The sequence below is a fragment of the Pipra filicauda genome, unplaced genomic scaffold (genome assembly GCF_003945595.2).
Source record: "Pipra filicauda isolate LSUMZ 115617 unplaced genomic scaffold, ASM394559v2 scaffold12_size5214236_pilon, whole genome shotgun sequence".
In the NCBI taxonomy this organism is placed as follows: Eukaryota; Metazoa; Chordata; class Aves; order Passeriformes; family Pipridae; genus Pipra; species Pipra filicauda.
The window spans coordinates 1,770,025-1,789,308 of NW_024103763.1; the positions used below are offsets into that span (position 1 = coordinate 1,770,025).

Below are 19,284 nucleotides of genomic sequence, written 5' to 3' on the forward strand. Positions count from 1 at the left end.
CTTTTTTTCCACACATCACGTGCTGTAAATGTGGGAAGAGAGTGAAAAGGAAGCTTTGAATACATCCTCCTGCCTTCACCTTTACCTCCTGCATTCTATTGTCCCCCTATCTGAAAGCAATGGGGACCAGTAATGCCACCCTTGATCATAGCACTTCATAACTGGCATTATTCTATTGGGAAATGGATGTTTAGCTGTGATGGCCACTACACTCTTAAAAGATGGCTTTCAAGGTAGGCACTGGAGAAAGTATGAAACCTGGACTATTCTCATATCCCCTTTTAGGTTGGATCCTCTATCTCCACAGCAAACACCCTCAGCTGTCCCAGATGTTTTAGACACTGTTTTCTGTTTGTAGATTGGTGTGTCCCTGATATCCCACTCAAGATGAAGACCTTGTCAAGAAAAGCCACCGTACAGATAAATCTGAAACAAGCTCACATAGTCTGCATCAGCCAGAGCCAGATGGGGAAATATGGAGGCAAGGTAAGAAGAACAAGGTAGGAAAAAAAATTCCTCAGAGAAGTATGAGCTCAGACAGCTCAGCTTCTAGCAAAACAAATGTGGCACATGTGCCTTCACAAACAAAATGATGAGTAATTAACTGGAACTGCAAGTACAGTCCATGACATTCTGTTGTCGCTCAAGTCAGATCTTTACCGTAATGGATTTTACTCATTCAACATTTATATTTGTTACCTTCTCATGAGCTTTTCTTTTTGTTTCAGAGTCCATCCAGTCATTTTCTTTTTCCAACATGTCAATAAAAGCCCAGCGAATTCCTTCCGTCAGCTCCTCCATCTGATTTTCACTCATTCAACATTTATATTTGTTACCTTCTCATGAGCTTTTCTTTTTGTTTCAGAGTCCATCCAGTCATTTTCTTTTTCCAACATGTCAATAAAAGCCCAGCGAATTCCTTCCGTCAGCTCCTCCATCTGCAAAACATTTAATAAATCCCTCTCCAATAAAATATGTCATGTCAGAATCATTATAAGAAAAGATTTGGTGTACATAGGAGCAATAGATTTGGTTAGACCACAAATGATTTCAAATCAGATGGTATCTGCTGTCCTTTCTTGAAGCCTAATCTCTGTTTTCTCCAGTTCTCAGACACTTCTTCTGAAAGTAAGTTTTTTCCATGTTCTTTCCCTTAAGGAGTACTCCACAACTAGTTCATTGCTGATCCTTTCATGTCACATTTGTGAGAATATCCATCTTGAAATCATTAAAAATACTGAGAGATTTGCAGTCATTGGGGGAGATTTCTGACCCTTAGGTTCTAGATCACAGGCCCATGCAGAAGGAGCCAACTGCAAGGCATTTGCACAAATAAAGCCTTTTCCGCAGAGAGAACATCTGTAGCCTTGTTTGGTTTATGTCAGACTAAGATATGCCTTATAAATACTGCCAAAGAACTGAATTTGGACTGACAGTGCCATGATCCAAATGCATCCAAGAAGCATCCAAATATTTAGCCTGTATTTAGCTGCATTTGTGAAGTATTCCTACCATTAACTTACTGCAGGGATAGAGGCCCTGGCTCCCAACACTTAACTGCTTCTGTGGTCTTGAACCACCAGTGACAGCTTACATCTGTGCAAAGCTAGGAAAACCTGCAACTATTTTAACTTGGCTGCTTCTTCAGACACCTCTACAAAGCCACAAACATATCACAAGCAAGTAAAAGAAACAATAATAGAACTGTTTAGTGAGAACACACACTAAGAAAACACTGAAATGACAGAAAACAATAATTCTAATGGCTAAGAGATGAATTATGAGCCCTCATGCCTATGCATCTGTCTGGAAGTCCAGAAAGGTGTACACAACCAGTTGCCTCTATTTATATCAACAGATGACCCTCATGACAGACAGCCACTGAGAATACCATGAGAGTGAGGCAGTTAGGGGGATCAAGCTGTTGCCTGAGTCCTTTAGCACAAATCAAAACAGAGCTGCAATAGCATAAGACATGACAGATAACCATTAGATGAAGACTTATTGGAGCTTCGTGTTACCAGTTCTGTTACATTTAAAAATAATGAAAGTAGCAGAGATTTATATAATTTTATTCTATAAATCTAGTAGTTCAGAAATGTCATTAAAAGCAGGGACTAAACCCTGGAAAGTAACATTACCTTTAGCTAAATTGTCATTTATGTGTCAGATGTATATTTTAATCTGGAACTGTCCTTTATCTGTGGTGCAGTCAGACAAAACACAGCAAAATTCCTTTGATTATTCATCTTTTCCTACCCTTTTCAAAAAACATTTTCTTATTTTTAGTGGCAATATGGTATAACTGGAGCAGGTCTAGCATTAAATATGACTAAAGAGTCAACATTCACAGTAAACTGCATCCCAGGGAATAGGGTAACTTGAAGATATTGATGACAGAGCACTGACTCAATTAACTTAGTGCACTAATGAGGTGAACTCCCTGTATTTGGAGGTTACAAGTTCAAACTCAAGCTCTGCAGCTGGGCACTGGTGTATACTTAGGCTTTATGCAGCAGCTGTAGCTGCAGGGGGCAGGGGGAGAAACCTATTCCTGCTATCAAAGTTATTACTGAAACTGCTCAGGCGTATCTGTAAGAAACACTGCAGGCACTCTGAGTTAGAAACAGAGCTATATATAGACACAAATAATGTCTTTCTTGATAAAAGGAGAGAAGTATCTAAGGTATGAAACATTAATCACAAAACATGGGGGAAAAGGATCCATATTATCCATAACTCAGGATTTGCTTATCATAGACGGATATATGCCATGAGCCAGGAAAAAAAAAAAAAAAAGGGAAAAAAAAGAAAAATAAAGCCTATACAAATAAGGGTGTTACACTCACATGCTTCCTTAAGAAAGAGAAATAGAGCTGAAAACCAGTGAAATGAAAATGATAACACCACAAACTATTAACTTGAAAAGCACACTTCTAAATAGAATGCGATGAATTTCACCTGTATCTAATTTTATCTCCATGGGCAGTTCACTTTAAGGCTGAATGTTGTGACCTACACTATGAATTTTATATGCACTTCTCTCTGTGGATGCTACTGTGAACTTAGACTTGATAATTTTTCAAAGCTTTGGTCTAAAAGGAATGTACATGCTAAGAAGCATTCTAATTAGGTCACATTTCAACAGAAAACCATTCTCTTCTCTATCTGCTTCTCAGAATTTTCCCTCACATATACAAAGATGAAAAAGTTTCCACCCCCTCCATAAAGTGTACATTTCTTACACTCCTACTCTTCCCTCTTATCCTGTGCAGATATCATACTGTATATCCCTGACATATTTTTGCCATTAAATGGCCAAATAGCACATTACAAGCTATCAAGAAGCAGAGGATTGAAAAGCTGGATCTCAGAGAGGAAACTCCAGATGAAGGCAAGTAGCAAAAGAAATGCAGAACCTGAGAGGAAAACAGATGACAAAGATTTGAATGAGCCAAAAAAGTGTGTGCTGTCTAAAATGGAATCCTTCCCTGACAAAGCAGTCAAAGTAGATAAAGTCAAACAGATAAACTTAGGCTACTTAGCCAGGGCAGTGTGGGACTATCACAGAGCTGTTGCTCCCAGCACATGATGCTATTTTACACGTTTCTTAAATGGTTGTGCCTCTCCTGCACGGAGAGCTAAGTTCAACGACTAAATTAGTTAAATTAAAACTGATTATTGTTGGAAAATCAATGGCAGTAAAAGTAGATACTGGAAAACCTCATAAGAAAAACATGAACTGAAAATTAGTCAGAAACTATTGTGAAGGGTAATTAATTTGAATGTATTATTAAAAGAAGGGATAAAGGAGCTATCTTTGAAGTTTAGAATGAAGACTAACAATCCTCTGGACTCAACAGTGTGGAAGAAGACTTCCTTTCACCGTTCAGCAAAACAGATTTGATTCACTCTCACCATGTGGCTTTAAGCTTCCCTTAATTGGGCCAGACATCATTTACATGTTTCTTGCTTAGATTACAGGTGTAGCACAGTCACAGTTTTCAAGTAATCTTGACCAGTTTTTTAATTAGTCAGTAAAAGCTTTTCCATAATGAGTTACTCTAGCTATACTAAACCATTTTTCATCAATGCCCCTCACTTCATTCCTGAACAGCCTGGCTGTCATTATTTACACCATTTAACAGTGTTCAGCCTGGTTTTGATGTGGCTACATATTTGTCTGAAGGGATGCAGATGGAAAGAATGGGCAGTACCCACATGGGCAAAAAGTTAACATTTCATCAAATTTGTTCCACTTTCTCATTTTCTCCTTCTCCTCCTTCTTTTTATTTTTAATTCAATCAAAGCATTTTTAGGAATCTTATCTCTTTTTAAACTTTGATCTAACATCAGAGGCAATTTGTGAGGAGGAAGCCACTAATCGAAAGTTTCTAGACAGACATTGCAGACGACTCACCATCTCTTTCTTGTCTTCTTGAAAATGGGCATTCACAAACATCTTACCCACAACGTAGGGGAGTGCATTTTCAACAAGGTCCACACATTTATCCCACTGAGGCAGCAAAGTTGTGGTTCCATGGATCACCTGTTGGCAGGGGCCATAACATCATACAGTTTAAGAAGTCTGCACTCACATACAGTATAGTCTAAAGCATATTTGTCAAATAGCTACCAAAAGGAAAAAAATAATGATACATTACAGTTATTTCTACTTTCATCAAGTGCTATGGCAAATCTTTTGAACACCCCAAAATAGCTGTAAGATTTTAAACCTAGGAACAGTACAATGGTAATGACTTACAGAGGCTAGGCTTAGAGGGTTAGTTATAGGAAGACATTCCCAGGTGCTAAATTTAGACTAATCTTGGTATTCTTTCTGTGTCAAGTAGAGAGAGACTTTCCTATAGAAAATCCCTGCTCTATCTCCTGGAAAAGGTTCTCTCTTCACTGTCTAGGTGAGAAGCCTAAGGATATTTTCCTCATGAAAATTAGGTTAGTCCTTATGAAACACCTCTTTCAGAGCCCTCACTGCCTTGAACTAATGATGTCTAGCATCAGTAGGTACACGTGCACACGTTTTTGTCATTTACCTGTCCAAATGCTTTCATCGCAATTTGTGTAAAATAGTTGTTTTCAGTTCCTTTCCCAAACAGAGTATTTTCAGGAAAAAACAAGGTTTGAGTCATCAAGAACACTGAATATATGTCTGTCCCCCTCACCACAAAAAAAATTAAATATCATTCCATATTATGGTAGAAAAATGTTGGTAGAACAGCCCTCATATTTTACCAAAGGAACGGTCATTAAACACACACTTTCAGGTCTGATGATGTCCCTACACCACCACACATGAGCTTCAAAAGAGGCATAGTCAAGACTGGTCAGCACACCAATGAATAAAGCAAAATAGAACTCAAGAACATTTGCTGTCTTGGTTTCTGTTTCTCACAGGAAGAATGTTGTTACTGTGGATGCTTACTCAGTTACATTACATTTGTTTGTGAAGGTAGATCCTGTAAAAAACCCTACACACAACAAAATACAAGATGGGTCATGTAAGCAATAAGCAGCATTGATTTAAGAAACTTTTGTTGTTTTCAAGGTTCAAAGTGTTCCCTTTCCACTTAAGGAACCTATGCTTTTCCACAGAGAACAAGGAAAATTCCAGTCTAGTAGTAAACACCTGTCAGCTGTGTAAAAGGAGAGTACAGTCAACATCAGACCAGATCACACAGGATATGGATTTTGGCCTCTCACAGATTATACAAGCCTCTTAAGCACTGATTTTGCAGTTTCTGAGCCTCTTTTTTTTCCCCATTATTCTCCTCCTTTGAGCACAAGATTAGATATCCAGCAAAACTGAAGGGTTTGGATTTGTTGGGTTTTTTTCAACAGGAAAAGATTTCATTGGAAAATTCCAAAGCAGTTTAACCCTCGGCCACCGAAGGTGAGATATTTTGGTTGTTCAGAGATTGATTTTCCCTATCATATTGTCTGTAATTAAACTTAATCAATGACTCACTTAAATACACTAGTGCATTGCATTTTCAAATGATTTTTATTAATAGTGTATGTGCAGTAATAGATTTTCAATGACAGAGAGTACACTGCTTCTATAAAAAAACATATTAGCCAAACCAATATATAAGATGATATTATTTTCTAAACGGAGCCAAATTTGAAAATCAACTCCTTTTCCAAATTCTTCAACCCTCATAAATAGCACAACACTTGAAAAAAAGATAAGAAAAAAAGAAAGAAGAAAATTTCCCTCTGGGGTCACAGTAAACCCACAATGGAGCTTTTTCCTGATGCAGGGGGAAGAAGGGGAGTTATGGCATTAGTCATCAGAGCTTGAAATTCCTTCCAAATGCAGCCATTGAAAGAGCCAGGAGACAGAGCTGGCTTTTAGACTGTGACATACTATTATTACAACATAATAATTATCATCATTTTGAGGGAGGCTTGACTGTAAAGAGGACATAAAGGCAGCACAGGCTGTGAGACCAATAAAAATAGAGCTGAGAGGAATAGATTATATCTCACAGCTGGTTTATTGATATTTATGTTACAACAGCCAACAAGAACTCCCTCAAATGGTCCTCCTAATATTAATGTACCACTCTAAAACACAGTACTCCAGGTAGTAACAGTGACTATAAATAGCAGGTTTCAAGCCCTCCCAGTCAATTCAATGCTTCACAACACAATTAACCAATCTCTTCCCCAGGTGCCTCTGCACATTTACTAGGTCTCAAAGCACCACTGCAGAGGAGCTGCTGATAGTTGCTGACGTGGTTCTCAAAGAACTTTCTCTGGAGTCAGCAGGTTTGTCCTATTTCTCAATCCGAAGCTTTTTTGAAGTTTCATCGTGTCTTTTCCCTCTCTTTGCAAAGATTTTAAGGTCTTGATGCCACAATTTCTACATATAAGTTATAAAAGCCACTAATAGAAAACTAAAACCTGGTGAAAAAAAAATAGTATGCTTATGATAGGTGAGGCTGACTGAATTAATGAAACAATGCATGTATAAAATATATCCTTTCCTTTAAGGGTCACTGATTCATCTCATGGTCATGTCTTTTCAATAGCCATTCAATCTTTCATTCACTTAACTGGCAAGAGGTTGGTGGGTCCTTCTTATGATCCTAAAGTGCCATTAGTTTTCCGTACTCTGACTGGACAAATCTATTCAACAAGGCCTTTGCCTTGGACTCCATTTCTCATGTTATTTCTGCTGACCTGTGAAGTCTGTTCCACTGAGCTGTTTACTCCACTTAAATTTAGCTATTAACTATTAGCTACTGCTGTTTACTTCACTTAACAAAATCTCCATCTCCAGGTCCCAGGGGGAGATAGTGGGAATGAGCTGCTGACTCACTGCCCTTAGGGTGCTGTAAGCTTTCACAACCATTTATGTGGCCAGAATTGTTTAATTTATTCATCAATGACTTGGATGAAGGGGCAGATGCCTCCTCATCAAATTCACTGATGACACAAAGCTGGGAGGAGTGGCCAATACCCCAGAGGGCTGTGCAGCCCTTCAGAAGAGCCTTGACAGGCTGGAGAAATGGGCAAAGAACAGTTTGAAATTCAAGGGTAAATGAAGAGTGCTGCACCTGGGGAAGAATAAACCCAGGCACCAGTACAGGCTGGGAGCTGACCTGCTGGAAAGCAGCATTCTCTGTGGAGAAGAACCTGGGCGTCCTGGGGGACAACAAGCTGTCCATGAGCCAGCAATGCCCTTGTGCACTAGAAGGCCAAAGGTATCCTGGGCTGCATTAGGAAGAGCACCACCAGCAGGCTGAGGGAGGTGATCCTGCCCCTCTGCTCAGCCCTGGTGAGGCCACACCTGGAGTGCTTTGTCCAGTTCTGGGCTCCTCAGTACAAGAGGAGCTCCTGGAGCAGGTCCAGTGGAGGGAGACAAATATGAATAAGGGAATGGAACATCTCTCTTATGAAGAAAGGCTGAGGCTGCTGGACCTGCTCAGCCTCAAGAAGAAATGACTGAGGGGACCTCATCAATATCTGTAAGTATCTGAAGGGAGGGTGTTAAGAGGATGCAGTCAGGCTCTTCTTGGAGGTGTTAAGAAATAGGATGAGAGGTAACAGGCAGAAGCTGATACACTGAAAGTTCCACCTGAATATGAGGAAGAACTTCTTTACCGTGTGGGTGACCATGTACCTGAACAGGTTGCCCAGAGAGATTGTGGAGTCTTCCTCCCTAGAGATATTCAAGAAGTGTCTGGATGCAATCCTCTACCACGTGTTATAGGATGGCCCTGCTTAAGCAGGGAGATTGAACCAGATGACCAGTTGTGGTCCTTTCCAACCTTACCCATTCTATGATTCTGTGACAGCCTTGATGAGATTATTAATAACCATTGAATCAACTTGAATTAAATTTCTCCCTAAACTTCTGGAGAAAATACCCATAGAAGTGACAGTAGCTAGTCACCATAGTAAAATGCACAGTGTTCAAAGCTTAACATTTCCTTTCAGGAATTTTTCTGGCCATTATATAATTCAATGTAACTCAGTATTATGCTGCAGACTGGCTGATGGCCAGCATCAATCTATCTTACCTGACTAGCAAGGAATGTCCCAGGAGGGGATACACTTACAAACATGTCACTGTGGTTCTGACAGCCAGTTTCATTTTACATGAAGGAAACAGCACCTTTAACAAGACTGATTTGAATATGATTTCAGAAGCATAAGGGACTGCCTTTCCTGTGTAATTTCTATCAAAAATCTCTTGGAGTTTATTTTTAGATATGTGATCAGCTCAGAACAATTCCAGTACTATCCAAGGAAAGACATTACAGGTGCTTCAATTAGTCACTTTCATGCCTCACCAGGGAGGACAGAACACCCACACCTCCTGTACCACATCACTGCCAGCATCACGCCAGCCTCCTATTATCATGATGTCACCAAACAGCTAATTTTCATAATAGCAAACAGAGTTCAGCATCTGAAGTGGCTTGGAAACGAGATAAAGCACCAATCAGTTTCAGTTTCATTTTTAGTTTACTTAAAGAGCCCTCACACTGCCCACAGGATTACCAAAGTGGCTTTCTATTCAGGGTTCACTCAGGCAAATACACGTGTTTTACATAAATGCCCATATTACTTAATAGATAATTAGTTCTGCTCTCATAGCTTGTGGTAGTCTTCTGGTTCTTCCTCATCCCCAAGCTGGAAGACACCTGATCACCTTCTTTGTGGAAATGGCTCATATATGGATGTGCTAGAGCTCATGTAAAGTTGGTATTAGAGCATGAGAGAGGTTTGAGCAAGCTTAGAAAACCTGAAATCTTAAGATTTCTGTTTTACCACAGCTATATTCACACATGGACAAACAGTAAGTTTTTCAAAAAGTTTAGGTTTTGGCCAAATGGTTTTGGCCTGCAGGAATAGCATAGGTCACAGCCCACATGACCTAAGTCAAAAATGTTCCAGCTTTCAAGTTTCTGCAAAAGAAGACTAAGATTTTTAAAGAGTAGGTCCCAAAAATTGTTTAACTTACTCTAAAAGACATTTCTTTTAGTGTCATATACAAAAATATGTATGTCAATTGTTTCAGAGTTAGTCTTCAACAAGAAAAAGTAAATTCAAGAAATTCATCCAGCATAGAAAACATTTTGTGTTTTACAAAAATATAAGCAAGTGTAAGGGTAACCAATAGTGTCAACACTAATACCATTTTAAAGGCTATGAAAGCATTAACTTACCCGAGAAAATTCTAGCCACCGATACTGGAAACGTCTGCTGAGATTAAATAACCTTGAATAAACCATCCTCCACACCAGGTAGTTGGCAAGAGTCCTGTTAAATCAGAAATATTTTTATCAGGCATCTAAACACATATGATGTACCACATAGCACTCAGAGAAATATCTCTACAAACATTTCACCTCATTGGTGGAAATTTCACCTTGGAAGTTAGTGACTGATGACCAAATCGATAAAGCCCAATTACACAGGAGAATCTGTATGATTGCAACCAGTTATTATGTAATTGCACCATGATAACCATGTTCTAGGGGTTATTTATAACAAGTCTATCACCTTTTATGTCATTTTCAGGTAATGTCTTTTCCAAAAGGCAGCTTTCATTTTCCTTAGAAGTGACAAGAACTGTGTTATAATAATAGTTGCATAAAATTTCTATCCAGAGATAACTGATTTTTCTTTTGTAGATCAAAGTGAATGTTATCTCTCCTCATTAGTAGGGCACATAAATGGTAACAGAGTAGATAACAGTCCATCCCATATACACTATCATTATCTCATATTTGTATCTTTCATTAGAAGTTATCAATATGCTTTAAAATTTCCACTCCTCTCAGAGTTATTAAAGTATTACCATTCTTATTTTGTCAGATGGATAATCGAAATACCAAAAGGGAGAAGTCTCAGTAACAAAAATCTCCTAAGAATTGAGGCTGAGAGAGCCAGGAAGAGCTTGTTTAAAATTCCCAGGAGATCTGACATCCATGCCCCTTCTCTAAAACTTCAAGCACCTGACTGGAGGATTTATCTAGTCTAGACTTATCTCTTCCCCTGTTCAGCAGTGGCTGTATGAGGTAAAGGTGCATTCTGAAATATGCAATTCAACTCTAAACAGTCTCGAAACAAATCCAGTAATGGCCTACACATATTATTCTCATCTTCTCTTTTACATAACATGTTTTTTCAAGGATAGTCATTGCTTTAAAGCTATGGATATCCAAACATCATTTACTCTACACTGGGATATACATAACATTTTGGGCAGGCCATAGACTTTTCCATAGGTAGGAAAATTGCTTCTTTGCAACCAAAGATGCTGTTATGGACTGTCTGAACAACACCCCTATCTCTAAAAATCCCATTTCTGCACTCTCTCATTGCCACAGGTGTGGGGCAATGTAGCTGTTGCTACATTTCACTCCATTAGCTTCATTGACAGACACATCCCATACGTTTCCCTCCTCTGAATCATAACATGACATAATAAACACACTTCGTGGGCATGTTGTATTTTCCTGAGACATAACTTCAGTTCTCCCTCTAACCAAGCTCCAGTCCACCCACACAAAGCCTTCAGCTCAAGATGCATTATTGCATTTCTCACTGTGGGCATATTCCCCCTTTTAGTATACAGATATATCATATAGTGCACCTAAATGCCCACAATAATCATAAAACAGATCTGAAAAAGCTTTTTAGCATGAGTAATGTACATTTATAAGACAGTATATGTTGCAAAAGGCAAAATAGTTAGCTCTGCTTAGATGATCAAACCATTTTGAGATAATGCTTTGGGTCATTAAAAATTCATTTCAAACTGTGAAATACCAGAAAGTACAGAATTTCCCCTTAACAAATTTGTGACAATGTGGAATTTTCTCACTCAATGGCAAGTGAAGCACCCCAAAAACACTCAGATCTCATTGTTTTTGTAAATTACTCAAACTCTATAAACCTCACAACTATCTGCCTCAGATATTTCAACAGACCTGAAGAGCATCCATTCTCCTGCATCAACTACTGTGTGTATCTGAAACACGATATATGCAAGTCCTATAGATTAAGAGGTTTAAAGATTTAATTTTGATCAAAAGTCTTAGGTAAAAAAACTCATCTAAACAGATCACTATCATAAACCAATTATGTATTACAATTTGGTACTTAATTGCAACCAAAAAATCAATTCTCTCTTCTGTGTGCTTCTTGTTCTCATATAGTGATGTTTGTCCTTACATTTGATTTGGGGAACCTCTCCCAGATTGGTAGTGAATAAAAGACTGAAATTTGTAAAGGATGGGTCTCAAAGGGTGACTTATTGAAAGACAAAAATATCAACAAGAATTCAGAAATGTTTGTGCCAGACATAAGTAATGAAAGCAGCTGACAGTTGCAGTAAATATCTCACAATTAATTGAGGTTTGTTTTAACTTGAGAAAGAAAAGGCTGACACATCCTAAAGCCAAGCTGTCTGATGAGACTAATAATTCCTAAATGTAATCACACTAGGATCCACTGATGCATACAATGCATAAAACAGGAAGGTTTCACTTCAAAGTGCAGAGTTATGTTTATTTGCTGTGTGAGTGGGCAACAGGGGGAAAGGTTGACGGGGTTTGTTGTTGTTACATGTCTGAGGGGTAGTGTTCTTTAGTTTGTTTTTTTAGAACTATATAAAAGAGTAATTTATCTGAATTTGTTTATCAGTTTTGGGGATGATTATTTTACCTTTTAGGCTGACTATAAAAACTTCAAATCATGTTCATCTCCAGTTGGTTTAAAAACTGACACTTTTTGTTTACGAAATGCTTTCTGTTCTTATCTTGGGGTGATTTCCATCCCAGTTTCACAAATAAGTTCACTGAGGCTCAGATAAGTTAACCTCTACACATGGAGCAAAATCCAATACAAAAATAAAACATAAAAATCCTCTCTGCTTTTTCAATGAGACCAGAGCATTTGTTGTTATAACCTTTCAGAAGAGTACAGTACATAGCCCTCTATTTTAACTTCCAAATGGCTGTTACAGAAAGTGTAGGCTCACTCTTAACCAATATGACCATTATTGTGACATACACTCCCAAAGGAAGTGGTAGGGAACTTGTTTGTTGGGACAGTTAAATTTGTAACAGTGTTTATGAATATTTACTAAAGTACTCTCTGTCCTGTCTGGGAATAAAGTAGGTTACTCATGTAAAATTCTGTGAGTTTGCAATATTTTAATCAACAGCCATGGTAGCAATTAAAGAGGACAGATTTAATATGAGATAGATGGACAAATTAATTGACATTTTAAGAAAAAGATTCCTTTCACAAATTTTAGATGTGTTTGAAAATTGTATTTAGAATTGAGTCACTAATCAAATTATAAGTACTGAAAAACTTCTGCCTTATTGCTAGAGGCACTAGTTCAAGTTAAATTATTTTAACTTCTCTCTCTAATTTTATTCAGAGGCTGGACCAGAAAGGAGATCTAGTGCCTCCATCCCCCTCTAAAGAAAATTCCTCATATGCTATAGGAATTGAAGTACTTGTCAATTAACAGTATCAGGCTGCAAAGATAGGGTAAGGTAAGACAAAGGAAAAAGGGGCTACAAGCAAACTGGAAAGGGACTTTTCACAAGGGCATGTAGTGATGGGACAAGGCTTAAAACTGAAAAAGGATACATTTATCTGATAATAGGAGGAAATTCTTGACTGTGAGGGGGATGAGGCACTGAACAAGTTGTCCAGAGAAGTTGCGGGTACCCCATTCCTGGATGTGTTCAAGGTCAGGCTGGCCTTCCCCTTAAGGGTGGGTCATAACAATGGGGTTTTGAGCAACCTGGTCTAGTGCGAGGTGTCTCTGTCCTCAGCAAGAGGGTTGGTACCAGATGATCTGTAAGGTCCCTTCCAACCCAAACCACTCTATGATCCTATGAAACTAGTTATCCATTCCGATATCTGTAAGAATGATAAAGCTGTTTCTTTCAGCAGCTGCAAACATCTCCAAAAAGGATGCAATTTACAGTGTCCTATTTATGGCTCACATAAAGCACCAGCACACAGATAACAGGGGAGGGATATAAGGGGCTCCTAACTGGTGCCAGCACAGCTCTATCTCCCCCCTCACATGGCACAGCTGTACCGGAGCTCTGCTGTTGCTCATTTATATCACAGCCACATACATACACCTCTTCCTCCTGTAACAGAGATAAACCCCACTAAAAATTAGTCAGTACCCCCAAAAATTGAAGGAATCCCTGAAGACTTCTTATGAGGAAAGTGTGACTTACTTCAGCACTGAACACATGACATGACTTAGGATAGCTGTCCCAGAGCTGATGGAAACTCCTGCAGGCTAGTTGCTCAGCTCCTTGGGCAGCTTGTTATGGAGAGCTGTGCTCCTTGACTGGAGTTGCAGCAGTGCCCTGGCGTGGGAACTTCAGACAGATCCCTGAACCACACTGCTGCACCAATTTCAAGCTCCACACAGTAATTTGGTTATATGCAGTCAAGTAAAATTCTCCTAAATTCGCTCTACACCGTGCCAATGTACTACCTTCTAATAATATTGCCATATGAATGATTTCATGATTCAAGATTGCTCAGCAGGTTCTCTGAGGGAGAAATTTTTAACACAATGATTTTGAGTCCATATGACTTGCCACCTCCAACACAGATAATTGCCTCTGTAATCAGACAATTTTCACTCCATTCTTCCCTCCACTTGAAACAAACTTCATGGAGTACTTTACCAGATCACTGGGGCATGAACCATCTTTTTGTGACATTTTGAATTGTACCCATGCTAGCAGGATGCTCCTCTGGGAATAGGACAAACAAGGCATTGGAATAAAAGTATAGTTTAGGGATAGATTTGTAACTGAAAAGAAGATGAACTTTGTGAAAGTACCTGCGTTTCATAATGACACTGCATCTCCCGAAATGATGAGAATTTAATTCATATTCTAAACACTGAAGCAAATCTAAGGATTTACTAGGAATTTGATTGGTATAGATATTTGCAGTAACAAAATTCATAGGTGTTTACATTTACTTAACCTTTAAAATATCATATGGAGAATGACAAATGAGATTACCTAAAAGAAAATATCCTTGTTAAGCTTTCAGAGTTCACCCTGACCTCATTGTTAGGAGTTCACATTAAGATAACTTCCTAATTTTCTCAGGCCAGATAACAAGGTTACTTCTGGAGCACATTCTGACATTTGAAGTAATGAACATTATCACCTAATAGATAAATATGATCTTTGTTATCATGCAAGGGCTGTTGGGATGCATTTTACACACAAGAATTTGAAGCCTGCTTGGGTTGAGTTTAAGCACTATTTGCCATTTCGAACACTTTAGGATGCAAACTGCTTAAGGTAAGACTGGGCAGAAAATGCCTAAACCATTATCAGCTACAACATATGCAGTGCGAATATACTGGAATGAGAGATTACTTTTGCCCAATCCTCTTCTCCCAACAGCTACAACATATGCAGTGCGAATATACTGGAATGAGAGATTACTTTTGCCCAATCCTCTTCTCCCAACCTGTGGGGCCAGAAAGCTGGTCTCCAGCTTTGCTGAAGACAGATGTTGCCATTATTTCTAGCCATTACTACAGCCTCCTTCTGCCATGACACACAGGATGGTTTAACTTCTCTTGAATACTCAGATTTTCCCTGAATAAGAAATTACTGGAAAAAAGTCTCCAAGTATTTACTCCGTAGTTACAGAATATATTTGCATGTAACTCTATCTGTATACTGGGAATAACTAATTCTCTGCCGTCTTGCTAGATGTGCATCCTCTAAATCACTGCTTTATCCCCACTGGTGTAACTAACTTTGAGATAGAAAGCATGGACAGCCCAAATAATTTAAAAGACTTTCTTCCGTAGATTAAGATTGGTGGCACACTAATGGTATTTGTCTGAATTTTATAAAGAAAGGATATTTGATGATCTGTAGGCAGATCAGTAATTTTTATTTTTCTTATTGTTTGATGTGTGTACTATTTTTACAGGTACCATGAATTGATGTAAGCATTCCATCACTAGAGACATCGAGCAACAATATAAGAATAACTCTTCTGAATTAGGTTTTTTGGTGGTTTTTTTATTTTTCTGAAGCATACTTTTAGTTGTGATATTGTACAATCAGCAAAGATTGATATTTGGAGACAGCAGTTTAACAATATTTTTTTAAAAGTTCAGCAACACACCTCAGCAGAGAACAAATTATCACAGAAATCCCTCAGATGTCATCAGTAATGATGTTTCAAATGGGGTGTTGCTTTTTCATCACTGCTCAAAGCTGTCTTGCTTCCCCATGCAAAGTACATCTAATATGTTTAATCTGAGATACCTGCATTCTACAACTATGTTCTACAGATGTAAATCATTTCACAAGATACAAGACCCTATAAAAGTAGGAGATTCTGAATGCATCTGGAAAATGCAGCTTTACTGCAACCTGAGTTTTCCATAGAAGACGAAAGGTGTTGAAACTACAAATTCTCCTGCTACACACAAGGTAATATCTATATCCTCATTCAGACAAAACCAAACAGACCATTTTACTAGAGACTTGATTCCAAGAATATCTGAAACTCCTGAAAAACACAGGAAAAGCCCAGCATTTCATGTAACCTTATAAGTGTGGGTGAAATCATCATAGGATCCTTACTTTTTCCTTTCATTTTCTAGTATCCTGAATAAATCTTTGAAGTACTGGGGAACACGGACAATCACATTTTCTGAGGGACCTATATCTTTAAGCTCAGGATAGAGTTTGGTGTCAATCACCTTCTTGATGTATCCCAGCCAGTCAAACTGCAATGACAAAGAGAAGGCTGGTTAAATCAGATTATGAAGAGAGATGATTTATTAACTAAGTTGCACCTTTAAAACTAATTGTTTCAAAGTTTTACTTATTAAAAATTTAGAAAGTATTGCACTTTGTTATTACATGTATTTTCAATCTCAGTAAAGTCGTAACTGTATTTAAAAGAACATATATTGTAAATGAGCACACACATTCCTAATAATATTCCTTTAACATGCTTCTCTGCACACTAAAGGCAATTTTAATTACATAGGTCAGATATTAAAAGAATAATTTTGCAATTATCCCCAACCAACCTGTGGAATCATGGCACTAAGCTCCGATATGTTCATTTTATTGTACATCACCTCACTTGTTCGATTTTCATATGGAATCATGATCTGGGAAAGAGCAAAAAAACACAAAACCATCAAAACAAGGATTATCTTGCAGGGACCTGCTCTTATGTCATTACTGTCCATCATAATCCCAGTGCAGAAATGTCTCACCACTTGTTTCCCAAGAATTTAGGGCATTAACTTCCCTTTCTGGAAATGAAATTTAACTGGAAGAAATGGAACTTAGTTCATTTTAAGTTTAACTCATTACTGGGGAATTTAGTGAGGTACATGTCTTCTTTGAACATATTAGACCAATTTCAGCTCTGATTATACCAAGGAAAGACATGTTAATTCATAAGATATAAAAGTACACCTAAACCATTAATACTTATTCATCCCATCATATCAGGTAGAAACCAGCTCCAACCTATATGGTTTAAAAGGCTGAGCCTGAGATAGGCATACTGGAAGTACAGTTCATGTCTTGGATTTGAACATGTTCTTACTGTAGCCTTACTCCACCTGAGGGAAGAGCCAGATGCATACAAGTTTCTCCTCATTTCACCCCACCATCCTGATTTCCATAGCAGGAACCCAGGTACATAGGCCAGACACAAATTAAAGCATTCCCCAACCAGGCCTTCCATCTGGGTGACCAGAGGAGCCAGACCTCAAGTTCCTCTGTAGTGTCATAGCAAAGGAAATCCTAACTATAAAGCAAGTCCTTTTATAACTAACAAGAGGGACATTCAGACTCCAACGTGGCCCTATGGTACATAATAGAAAAACAAACCAAGTACAAGACATAGGTCTAATTTTTCTCAGTGCTAAAGAGAAATAAAACTTCCTGATGGCAATTCCAGCCCCACTCTAAGGTAAATCCTACGCAACAAGCTGTATGCTGTGCAGTTTAAAGAGGGCAGAGATTGATGCCAGACTAACCAGACAGCTGGCAGTTCTCCAACCAAAATTCTCCAGTAAGTGTCTGCGGTTTTACTATTGCTCAAGCCACACAGGAAAATAAAAAACTACTTTCTTCTCCCTTTCTGCAAATTTGATTTATCTGAAAAATCTTTAAACTCTTCTTGAACCCATTTACTCTCTTCCTCTCAGAACTTTCTCTCCTTCTCCAGTCATTCAATCCTAGTCATCCTTGTACATAACAAGTTCTCTTAAAGCATGCCACTTTCTTATACTCAAAGTATTCTTGCTGCCTCTTCTTTAGCATGCAAGTTCTCCATTATATATGTTTACTTAGAATAAATGCAGGGGAATACAGGATACAGTAAAACCTTAAGTAACAAACAGGACTACCTCCTTTGAATCAGTAAAATGTTTACATATATATAATCATTGTGCTCATTAGGGATTATGTAATAATTCATATCCCTGGACTCACACCTAATATCTGGACAGACACGAGGAGGATTATTCATACTAAAGGAAACCATGAGCAAGCATGGTTTGTCACATAACAATGTGCATTAACGATCCTGAGGATTTTTACATGATCTGTGTCATCTCATATGGCAACTTCACCTACATACCTCATACTCTCTGTAAGACGTTCGTTAAGTAAAGCATTAGAGCTACTAGAGCTAGCAATGCATCTTCTAATCACATCAATGATAAAAGGAAGAAATGTTTACTGTTTTTCAAGTCTACTGGGTCACAATGAAGTATTTGCTCATTAGTCCATCCACGCTAAGTAACTGAAGCTGAATATTGGGCTTTATTTAGAGGTTTGGCAAATTTCATCCCTTTCAGCAGAAAAAATGGAAACACTGACTTACTACTATTGCGGATGGCCCTCACTTCTGTACAAACACACCATTAAGAAGCATCACTGCCTTTCCTCCTGTAGACTGCAACTGCAGAACCCAGATAAAAGTCATCTGTTGCATCACCTGTCCTGTGCAACAGGCTTCTCTGTTAATGAGAGACCACCATTTCAAACGGAATAGCCTCTCAGCTCAGCTGGTAGTTATGCAAACCAGTTTGTAGCCCTAAACTTTGGTGTTTTCCCAGCATTGAGGCTAACTCTTCTCTCTAGCTTTAGAAGTTGAAATGATCGTGGAGTTGCAGCTTCCAGGGACGGGATTCCTGTAGTAGCCATACTGAAGGAGGGATACACAGAAACAAAAATACACCTTCAAACAGTAACAAGCCTAATGCATAAATTAAACTCCACAAGGGGGCAAAAATGTCTCCAAGTAAATGCCAGAACCAAGTACTAGATTTAAATACACTTAGCTTTACCAAATTCAGTTGGTCCCCTTAAATTAAAACTCATGGAGTTTCTCATCTACTCTCCCTGAGTACTCCATGAAACCACCTCAAGAGCTAAGGGTGGTGCTACTGTAAACACTACCCTCTCACTACCACCTCCAATATCCCACCTCGGTCTTGCACTGCTTTTAGACTGTTCTACAGAGAATCAGCCCAGTCTGCTTCTTGAACAACAGGGTAATATATTCGCAATGGATGCACAGCAGGGATTCAAATTCTACCCAGCTTCACAATTACAGTATCATAGAATCTCTTAGGTTGGAAAAGACATGTAAGGTCATTGAGTCCAACCATTAAACCCATCACTGCCAAGTCCACCACTAAACCACATCCTCAAGTGCCACATCTACATGTCTTTT

The 19,284-nt window shown here is 38.5% G+C and overlaps 1 protein-coding gene across 2 annotated transcripts in view; it reads right to left on the minus strand.

Moving 5' to 3' along the window:
• The window catches only part of PHEX (phosphate regulating endopeptidase homolog X-linked), a 99,558-nt gene that overhangs the window by 48,947 nt on the left and 31,327 nt on the right, over positions 1-19,284 (minus strand). For both annotated transcript variants that reach the window (XM_039391435.1, XM_027731134.2), the window contains 5 exons: positions 16,613-16,696; positions 16,158-16,303; positions 9,702-9,795; positions 4,421-4,549; positions 837-938 (listed from right to left, as the gene is read on the minus strand). In XM_039391435.1, the coding sequence (XP_039247369.1) occupies positions 837-938; positions 4,421-4,549; positions 9,702-9,795; positions 16,158-16,303; positions 16,613-16,696 (555 nt within the window). The remainder of the gene's footprint in view (positions 1-836; positions 939-4,420; positions 4,550-9,701; positions 9,796-16,157; positions 16,304-16,612; positions 16,697-19,284) is intronic.